Here is a 10653-nt window from a genome sequence, read left to right on the forward strand (position 1 = left end):
ATGGACAAAGGAGCTTGGCAGGCTACAGTCCACAGGGTCACAAAGAGTCGGACATGGCTGAGCGACGAACACTTTCACTTTTCACCTTCATCAAGAGTATCTTTAATTCCTCTTTGCTTTCTATCATAAAGGTAGTGTCATCTGCATATCTGAGGTTATTGATATTTCTCCCAAAATCTTCATTCCAGCTTGTGCTCCATCCATCCTGGCATTTTGCATGATGTGCTCTGCATATAAGTTAAATAAGCAAGGTGACAATATACAGCCTTGATGTACTCCTTTCCCAGTTTGGAACCAGTCCATTGTTCCATGTCTGGTTCTAACTGTTGCTTCTTGACCTGCATACCAGTTTCACAGGAGGCAGGTAAGGTGGTCCAGTATTCTCATCTAAGAATTTTCCACACTTTGTTGTGATCCACACAGTCAAAGGCTTTGGCATAGTCATTGAAGCAGAAGTAGATATTCTTCTGGAATTCTCTTGCTTCTTCTATGATCCAGTGGATGTTGACAATTTGATCTCTGGTTCTTCTGCCTTTTCTAAATCCACCTTGTACATCTGGAATTTCTTGGTTCTCATACTGTTGATGCCTAACTTGAAGAATTTTGAGGATTACTTTGCTACCATGTGAATGAAATGAGTGCAATTGTGCAGTAATTTGAACATTTTATTGCATTGCCCTTCTTTGGGATTGGAATGAAAACTGATCTCTTCCAGTCCTGTGGCCACTGCTGAGTTTTCAAAATTTGCTGGCATATCGAGTGCAGCACTTTCACAGCATCATCTTTTAGGATTTGAAATAGCTCAGCTGGAATTCCATCACCTCCACTAGCTTTGTTTGTAGTGATGCTTCCTAAGGCCCACTTGACTTCGGACTCCAGGATGTCTGGCTCCAGGTGAGTGATCATACCATCATGGTTATCTGGGCCATGAATATCCTTTTTGTATAGTTCTTCTGTGTATTCTTGCCACCTCTTCTTACTATCTTCTGTCTCTATTAGGTCCATACCATTTCTGTCCTTTATCGAGCCCATCTTTGCATGAAATGTTCCCTTGGTATCACTAATTTTTTTGAAGAGATCTCTAGTCTTTTCCATTCTATTGTTTTCCTCTATTTCTCTGCACTGATCACTGAGGAAGGCTTTCTTAGCTCTCCTTGCTATTCTCTGGAACTCTGCTTTCAGATGGGTATATTTTTCCCTTTCTCCTTTGCCTTTAGCTTCTCTTCTTTTCTCAGCTATTTGTAAGGCCTCCTCAAACAACCATTTTGCCCTCTTGCATTTCTTGGGGATGGTTTTGATCACCGCCTCATGTACAATGTTACAAACCTCTATCCATAGTTCTTTAGGCACTCTATCAGATCTAATCCTTTGAATCTATTTGTCACTTCTGTTGGGACCAGCCGAACGAACTGACTTGAGGGAGCAGTGCTGCAGAAAAATAAGGAAAAATAAGACTCAGATCCTAATCCTTGCCTGCCTTTTATTGTTAATGTCTACTTCCTTAGTTGTGCTCTAGAGATATCTGTTCTTTACAATCTCAGATTGGGGATAAAGATATATGATGCACAGTCCTCAGTGTCAAACCTTCAGGCCTTTCATGACTTTGTTTAGCCCTTTCTCAGCAACTCCCTCAAGGCTCTGGTTATGGGAACAGTCACTAATGGTTTTCCATCAGTCACATCAGGACTTCAACATCTTGTTTTCAAGATATCTTTCCTCCAAAATAATGGAATTGAAAATCACTTTCCTTTAAATTTGTCTTATTTTTAAGCTTTTTATCATAATATATTTACCATCAATAATAAAACTTCTACCTCATCTTCAAAAAAAAAAAGATATCTTTCCAGGATGTACTTTTTACTACTCCCAGACCTTTGCCTGGGGGTGATGAGAGAGTCATTTTTATTTTTCAAAGAGGCCCTGTTAATTATAGTACAGGCCTGTGCATAGCATATTCCCTACAACTTCCACTGTATAATCATAAGAGATTGATTTAGGTCATACCTGAATGGCCTAGTGGTTTTCCCTACTTTCTTCAATTTAAGTCTGAATTTTGCAATAAGGAGTTCACGATCTGAGCCACAGTCAGCTCCCAGTCTTATTTTTGCTGATGGTAGAAAGCTTCTCCATCTTTGGCTACAAGGAATATAATCAATCTATTGACCATCTGGTGATGTCCATGTGTAGAGTCGTCTCTTGTGTTATTGGAAGAGGATGTTTGCTATGACTAGTGCATTCTCTTGGCAAAACTCTCTTAACCTTTGCCTTGCTTCATTTTGTACTCCAAGGCCAAACTTGCCTGTTACTCCAGGTATCTCTTGACTTTCTAATTTGCATTCCAGTCCCTATGATGGAAAGGCAGAGAAGGCAATGGCAACCCACTCCAGTACTCTTGCCTGGAAAGTTCCCATGAACAGAGGAGCGACTTAGCAGCAGCAGCAGCATGATGGAAAGGATATCTTCTTTTTTTTTTTTTTTTTCAGTGTTAGTTCTAGGTCTTGTAGGTCTTCATAGATCCATTCAACTTCAGCTTCTTTGGCATTAGTGGTTGGGGCATAGATTTGGATTACTGTGATAGTGAATGTTTGCCTTGGAAGTGACCCGAGATCATTCTGTTGTTTTTGAGACTGCACCCAAGTACTGCACTTTAGACTTTTTTGTTGACTATGAGGGCTACAGCATTTCTTCTAAGGGGTTCTTGCCCACAGTAGTAGATATAATGGTCATCTGAATTAAATTTGCCCATTCCTGTCCATTTTAGTTCACTGATTTTTAAAATGCCAATGTTCACTCTTGCCATCTTCTGTTTGACCACTTCCAATTTACCTTGATTCATGGAGCTAACATTCCAGGCTCCTATGGAGTATTGTTCTTTACAGCAATGGACTTTACTTTTCACTACCAGTCACATCCACAACTGGGCATTGTGGCTTAGCCTCTTCATGCCTTCCAGAGCTATTTCTCCACTCTTCTCTAGTAGCATACTGGACACCTACCAACCTAGGGGATTTGTCTTTCAACATCATATCTTTTTGTCTTTTCATATTCTTGAAGCTAAGTGGTCACATATAATCAACTCTCAGGGGAAAGTCACCAAATATCTTTAGTCAGTGTAGGCATTTCAAGGCTACTTTATCAGTAAGAAATAAACGGAGGTGGAGGGCTGTCCCTACACCTAATTCCTTTAGTCTGCAGAGATGTTAAGTCATCATCCTCATATTTAGCTTCTGGTGTTACCTTGGCCCTTACCCTCCCCCCCACCTTCTTTATAACTTCTTTCTATGGTGTCCCATCCCAAAGGCATCTCTAGGGTAGTAGAACCACCCAGGAGTGAGTTAAAGCAGAGGCTTCAACAATTCAAATTAAAGAAAATTATACTACACAATAAATAAATACACTCAACACATTTTTAGACAACCGGTCAAAACTAGGTAACTTCTAAGAAACCCTTCTTTTCATTGTTGTTGTTCAGTTGCTAAGTTGTGTCTGACTCTTTGCGACTCCACGAACTGCAGCACGCTGGGCTTCTTTTCATTAGTTAAGGTCTAATGGGCATTTGCTTGAATAGACTCAAATTGGTGAAAGACTTAGTGTGCACTCAGCAAACCAAGTGATGTGTCTCAGAAAAATTTTCTTGCACTCACAGAAGACCCTTTGCTTTGGTCTCATAACTCTAGATAGTGCCCAATACAAGGCAATGGATTGAGAGAGACTGATCCCAGTCCTTCCCAGTAGAAAGTTAATAGGAACAGATGGTGCAGAGAGGAAATCTGATTTGTCAGGTATAATCTGACATCCAAAGATTAAGTCCCCAAAATCTGCTGGTGTCAAGGCATTCCTCTAGGTAGCCAAGTTCCAAGATTGAAAATTTAGACAATAAATAATAAGAGTAAGTATTAACATATCAACAGTATATATCAGTAAACTGTTTTGCTTACAACAAATGCTTTTTTGATAAAGGATTCAATTTTATTTTGTAAAGTATCCTTTGAATTTTAAATTCAAAATTTGTAAAGGATACTTTCTCAGTAAGGAAGAGATTGAAGTCCAGGTTCTCGGTCATAAAAGCAAAGCTCTGCGTTCATAAAATAAAAGCAAAGCTTAAGATATTAAGTATGTCGATGCTCCCAAACTTCAGAGTGGGGCTCAGAGACAAGAATGAAGCACAGTCCATTCCTTAAAGGACTTCAGTGGGCAGGTTCCCAAGCTTCAGATATGGTCAAAAAGTGTTAAGTCGCTCAGTCATGTCCAACTCTTTGTGACCCCATCCACTGTAGCCCACTAGGCTCCTCTGTCTATGGATTGTCCAGGCAAGAATACTGGAGTGGGTTGCCCTTTCCTTCTCCAGGGAATATATCTGATCCAGGGATCGAACTTGGGTCTCTCACATTGCAGGCAGACTCTTTACTGTCTGAATCACCAGGGAGTCAGATATGGTCAGTTAGGGCCCAAAGAGTGTATGGGACTCTCAGTGGAACAAAAGCTCAGTCTTCAGAAGCAGAACTCAAGGCCAAATCTAGGCCAGCAGTTGAGACTTGGGCAGGCACTTCTTATATTTATCCTGCTTAAGGTTAAGATTGGTCCTACAGATAAGATCAGGGTTTAGCCTAAATACACTGGGAAAAGTTCAGGGGAGAAAGGGACGGACCCACCAATGAACAAAGTAGGGTTGCTAGGGCTGATAGGACCTGACAAGGAGTCGGAGATGGTTGTTTTGTTACAAAATGTTTGCTGGGTGCTCTAGAAAACCCACCACATGTTGTATGGATAGGATTTTTTTTTTTTTTTAATACAGTTGGTTTTATTTATTTTTAATTTATATTCTTATTTTTGGCTGTGCTGGGTCTTCATTGCTGTACACAGGCTTTCTCTAGTTGTGGCAAGTGGGGGCTACTGTCTGGTTGGGGTGCACAGGCTTCTCATTTATGGTACTTTCTCTTATTGCAGAGCATGGGCTCTAGAGTGTTTGGGCTTCAGGAGTTGTGGCACGTGGGCTTAGCTGTACCATATGTAGTATGTGGAATCTTCCTGGACCAGAGATTGAAACCATGTGCCCTGCAGAGTCTTAACAACAGACTACCAGGGAAGTCCAGGATTTTTATTAATATATGGTCTATGATTACAGTGTTACAATTTGCTGGGCCTGACAGATTTTTTACCATTGAGATGTTTATGGAAGAAAGTTTGAATTTGCTGCCAGGCATCTGCTTGTGCATTTGAGTGAGCCTTTGGCTCACCTCCATGGAATATTGGTTGGCCCAAAACTGCATGCACAGAGCCTCTACAAAGAGGAAAATAAGGTGGGTCAATACAATGGCCAGTTCCTGGATAGTAGATTATCTGGGGTCTGTCTTTCCCATGGGCTTGTAACCGTTCAGAGGCTATACGAGCATAGACTTCACTCTTCCAGTTATGATCATCCATGCTAACAATAAACAGGAAGGGCCCCTGGGCCTTTTCCAATGGAATAAGACTTTGGTGGTTGGTTTTCTCCAGTGGGTTGCCCCAAATATCCACAAAATTTAAAAAGCCTGACTCAGTGATTGTATATTTTTCTAGGTCATAGCTGAGCTCAGGAATAATCATATCTTTGTAACGCAGAGGAGCTAGTGTGTTGGCCACACAGGCATTAATAACTACAGTGGCTGTGATGCCCTTCAAGAAAGAGGCCATTGAGAGACACAGGTCACCTCCTTTGGAATAGCCAAGAAGCCCAACACCAGGGCCTTTCACCTGATGAAAAGAGAGAGCGAGAACAAGTTTAGAATTCATAAATGGAGAATTTAACTGTGATTTTACATTCTCTAGGCAGCTTTCTGAAATATCATTTGCTTTCCGTCCTTATGCAACAGTCCACAAAGTTCAAATATATTTTCTAATGAGCAAATCAATTAATTTCTTAGTACACAGGGCCTCCACTAACATTTATGGTAACTGGGTCAAGAGTACACACAGAGGCCCATATACCCTATACCTAAATACTTTTAAAAGTTACAAATATTTAAAAGTTAAATAAAAAATATTTTTCCTGTAACCTTCATAAATACGCCTCCATAACAACTTATAAGGTCAGGTTCAAATTTTATATCTTGGGACTCCTTGGAGTTCTGTACTGGAACATGGCATGGGGGGAGCACCAGCCCCTGCCCTAGTCTCTGGTTTTTAGCCAACTCTCTTTCTCTTCCCATCCCTGGCTCCATCATGTACCTTAAGAGCCCCCTTACACATGGACACCCCAGCCTATATGTTTAAGGCCTAGGTATATTCCCATTAATGGACCCAGAGAAGTGGCATAGGGCCTGGAAGCAAGATCAGAGCTGGTTGGCAGATAATTCTGGGGTTCCAGGTCTAAAGGGCATGGTGGGAGGGGCACATGGTTTCCAGGTAGACATATTCCCTTGGTCCCTCAAACTCCACACCTTGTGGGCAGGAATGCAACCAAAGGAAGGCCAGAGAATGGTCATCTAAAACAAAAGGCTCCCAGCCTGATAGTATATATTAGTCTTTTCTTGTTCCTGGGGCCTTATAACCCATAAGTAAATCATCAGTTCAAGATCATCTAGGTTTAGCAGCTTTGTTGAGACTAGTCCCTGAATTCTAACAGAATTAGACTTTGCAGTACATCTTACTCCTTAACATTAGAATGTTTGGGTTTCTTTAAGTCTAGATAGTAGCAAAGAGTATGTATTCCATTCCATTTATAATAATTCCAAAATGTTTTAATTAACTTTTTCAGTCTCAGATAAGAACTTTATCTACAAAACCATAATGCTGTTAATACACTTAACAAAATTAATGATTCCTTCACATCATAAAATACAAATGCCTTTAATCAAATGTCACCTATTCCTTCAAAAATCTCTTTATAGGCAAACTTTTCTCCTCTACACATTTACATTAATTTTTTTGGGGGGTGGGGTGGTGCACATGCAGGATCTTAGTTCCCTGACCAGAGATCACACCTCTGCCCCCTGCAGTGTAGATGCAAGTGGACCACTACTGGACCACCAGGGAAGAACCTACATTAATCTTATAAATGAGAAAAATTGAATCCCAGAAAGGGCACCTCCTTTATTCAGGATTATAAGGCCACTTGGTAGTAGACCCAGAACCAGAACGCAAGGTTAGTGACTTTTAAGTCCAACTCTTTGAATTCCGATCAAGAACTAAAGGGAACTAAACAGTTGAGTCACAGGGGATTGAAGAGAGATAGGCAGAAATGAAAACAATAATCCTAACAACTTTTGAATAAGCCTTTGTGTCTCATGCCATATTTCCAGCCCTGGGTGTCCTGGTAGAGCTTTTGGATCCAGCCCTGTGTTGGCTTCACCCGCTCTGCTCTGCATTCAGGCAAGCGCCAGAACCCACCTTTGGATGCTGTAGCATGAAGTTCACGGCTTCTTCAAAATACTCCAGGCACATATCATTCAGATGTTCAGGGAGGTCTTCAAATCTGAAATAAGCCAGGGCAAGCACAGCAAAACCATGTCCGGCCAGAAGGCTGGCCCTGTATTCACAAAGGCCACCACTACTTCCAAACAGGTCGAGGATTCCAGGGAAGGGTTTGCTGCCTGGAGAGCACCACAAATCATAAGGGTTTTAAGCACTAAGAAGACATTCTTGAGTTTCAGAATTTGGTCAGCAAAAAGGAGTTTTTAAAGCAAGGAAGGTTGGGGATGAAGTGGGGGTGTTAAGGTAGAGGAGAACTCTTTTTACTTTTTTTTTTTTTTTAAATAAACTTTGGGGAGAAGGGAGGGGGAACAAAATGCCTTATTTTCTCCAGAAATTTTCACATATTTGCAAAAAACAATAATGATATATGAACCAAGTTAGAAATAACAGCATGAAATATACATTTCTACCAAATTTTCCTAAAAAAAAAACAAAAAACAAAAAAACCTGAGAATGCTTTGACAGCTATAAAACACTCTACAAATACAGGGGATTATTAGAATATACTCCCTAACTCCTTACACTCTCTGCTCCAGCCTTAAAGAATGCCATCCCTAAATGTGCCCTGTTCTCATTGGCCCCTGAAAATGGTGTACACTATTCTCCTCCCCTCGCCACCTTTTTTGACCTGGTTGATTCATCAGTCTTCATATTTAAGTTTAGATCTCCATTCCTGGTAGCTTTCCCAACCTCCCCCACCAACCCCCTCAGGCTGAGCTGAATTAGGTAGTATTTTATTTGTTCCCACCAGCACCCTGGGCCTACAATTCCCATATCATATCACTTACCATTCATCGATCCAAGTATAGTTGCCTATATACTCTAATAGGCGGGAGGTACAATGAAGCCCACGTCTGACTTTGCTAGCTACTGTAAGTAGCATAATCCTTGATTTAATATATATTTGTTAAGTGATTGAACTTTTCTACATTGTTTACATAAAGTCTTTGAGTCAGAACACAATAAATTTTAAGTGGGCCACAGTAGTACTAAAATAGTTAACAGTTGACTTAATTGAAATACGGTTGGGCAGTGAAAAAAAATTTTTTTTAACTGAAAGTCTTTAGGAGATTCTTACTGAGTCAGCATGATTTATTGAGCTCCTATTATATCCCTGTGTAAGCCTCTAGGAATATAGAGATATGGAGATATGTAAGTCACAATTCCAGCCCCAGGAGTTCATAGTTGAGTGGGCAGCGACCAGTTAAGGTTGTAAATTGCTAAAGAACTGTAAGAATAAAGTAGGGCTTCCTGTTTTGGAGAATAATCACAGGATTCAGTTTAGGGATTCTGTGAACAATGGCAGCACCAGCATTTGTATATAGTAGGGGTTTCAGTCAGGAATTTGGTTGGAAGGGGTGGGTCACCTGTCCGGTTTGCAGACCACTTTTACCTAGCAAGCATCTTGTTTTTACTTAGACTAGGGTTTCTAACCTTAGCACTATAGATAACTTTGAGCAAAATAATTCTTTGTTGTGGGGTTGTCCTGTGCATTGTGGGTTTTTTGCACCATCTCTGGCCTCTACCCACTACCCACTAGGTGCCAGTAGCACTCCCTCCCCCAGTTGTGATAAGCAAAAATGTCTCCAGATATTGCCAAATACCCTTGGAGAAGGGAAAATCATCCAGGTTGAGAACCACTGACAGACGGTTTATGACAGGAGGAGGGGACCTGCAAGCAGTTTGTTTTTCAGTAAGTTTTATGTGAAAGAAGGCAAAAATCATTCTTGCACGTCAGCAGAAGTCATTGCCTAATATTAGTATTAATATCTGAGATACAGCTGCGTGGCTGGCACATAAGCAGCATAAATGTTCTTTTTGAGTCGGCTGAATGCACTTTTAGCATACAGCTAAGGGAGTGGCAGTACCTCCAGGCAGTACCTCCAGGCAGTGCACTGAAATTTAGAGGAGAAACTGCCACCCAAAATTCCTGGTAGACTCTGGAGCTTGGGGGCTAGTTTGAAGAAGTTCCTCAACCACAGGGTTCCGTAGGCAGACAAGGGGCCACCCAGGGTCTCGGGACTATACCCAGCTTTCCACAACAGCCTGGGAAGGGGGCGGCTCACCTGGAGGCAGGAAGAGCGTGGCGCGCACCCGGCCCGCGCGCACTGGCTCGCGTCGCACCCCGGGCGCCAGGAAGTCGCGCTCGTGCACCGCCCGGCCCAGGAGCCGCTGGGCCTCGGGCTCGTGACCGTCGAGCACCTCCAGCTCCACGACGAAGGGCGTCTGTACGTCCCGCTTCACCAGCCGCGTTAAGGGCTCCTCAGGCTCCAGCGCCCAGAACAGCCCCATGGGCTCGAGCCCTGCGAAGCTGCCGCCCAGCGCGGGCGCGCGCTCCAGGTCCAGCAGGCCGGCGGCGTCGGCGCAGTAGCGCGCGTGGGCCCTGAAGAGCGCGCCCTTCTCGTCGCGCAGGGACGCGCGCAGCGTGACCGGCTGCCCCGGCGCCAGGCCGCGGACAGCGATGCGCACGGGCTCGTCCCAGCGGCAGCGGCCCGCGGGCTCCAGCGTCACTGTCACTGCCATCCGGATCCCGACGGAAAAGGCGTGGCCCGTCAGAGTCAAGGCCAGGGCTTGGCGTCTCTCCACCTCCCTAAAAGGCCGTCGCAGTTGGAACTTTAGAGCTACTCCCCTGGGTTGTGGTAGGGACACTCGCTAAACTGCTTTGTGAGGTCTCCTGGAGTATGTGCAGTCTGCTATTGCTTGAGTGGAAGAAAGTGTCTGCTAAAGCAAAAGTTATCGTTAATTATTAATCCTGCAGTCCAGGGTTCAGTTCAGTTCAGTTGCTCAGTCGTGTCCGACTCTTTGTGACCCCATGAACCGCCCCACGCCAGGCCTCCCTGTCCATCACCAACTCCCGGCATACACCCAAACCCATGTCCATTGAGTCGATGATACCATCCAACCATCTCATCCTCTGTAGTCCCCTTCTCTTCCTGCCCTCAATCTTTCCCAGCATCAGGGTCTTTTCCAATGAGTCAGTTCTTTGCATCAGGTGGACAAAGTATTGGAGTTTCAGCTTCAACATCAGTCCTTCCAATGAACACCCAGGACTGATCTCCTTTAGGATGGACTGGTTGGACCTCCTTGCAGTCCAAGGGACTCTCAAGAGTCTTCTCCAACACCACAGTTCAAAAGCATCAATTCTTCAGTGCTCAGCTTTCTTGACAGTCCCAACTCTCACATCCATACATGACCACTGAA

General features: G+C 43.2%; 1 protein-coding gene across 2 annotated transcripts; it reads right to left on the minus strand.

Annotated features, from left to right (window-relative positions):
* Nucleotides 1-5077: 5077 nt before the first annotated feature.
* ACOT6 (acyl-CoA thioesterase 6) lies at nucleotides 5078-10158 on the minus strand. 2 transcript variants are annotated; one of them, XM_025295236.2, is made up of 3 exons: nucleotides 9519-10158; nucleotides 7369-7571; nucleotides 5078-5733 (listed from the first exon to the last, which is right to left on the minus strand). In XM_025295236.2, the coding sequence occupies exons 1-3, from the start codon at nucleotides 9973-9975 to the stop codon at nucleotides 5128-5130; spliced, it is 1266 nt and encodes a 421-aa protein (XP_025151021.2). In that variant the 5' UTR covers nucleotides 9976-10158; the 3' UTR covers nucleotides 5078-5127. The 2 variants fall into 2 exon arrangements, with proteins under 2 accessions (XP_025151021.2, XP_044780685.1); XM_044924750.1 differs by having other exon boundaries at nucleotides 7369-7453; nucleotides 9519-9651.
* Nucleotides 10159-10653: the final 495 nt, after the last annotated feature.

The sequence above is a fragment of the Bubalus bubalis genome, chromosome 11 (assembly GCF_019923935.1).
Source record: "Bubalus bubalis isolate 160015118507 breed Murrah chromosome 11, NDDB_SH_1, whole genome shotgun sequence".
NCBI classification, from domain to species: domain Eukaryota; kingdom Metazoa; phylum Chordata; class Mammalia; order Artiodactyla; family Bovidae; genus Bubalus; species Bubalus bubalis.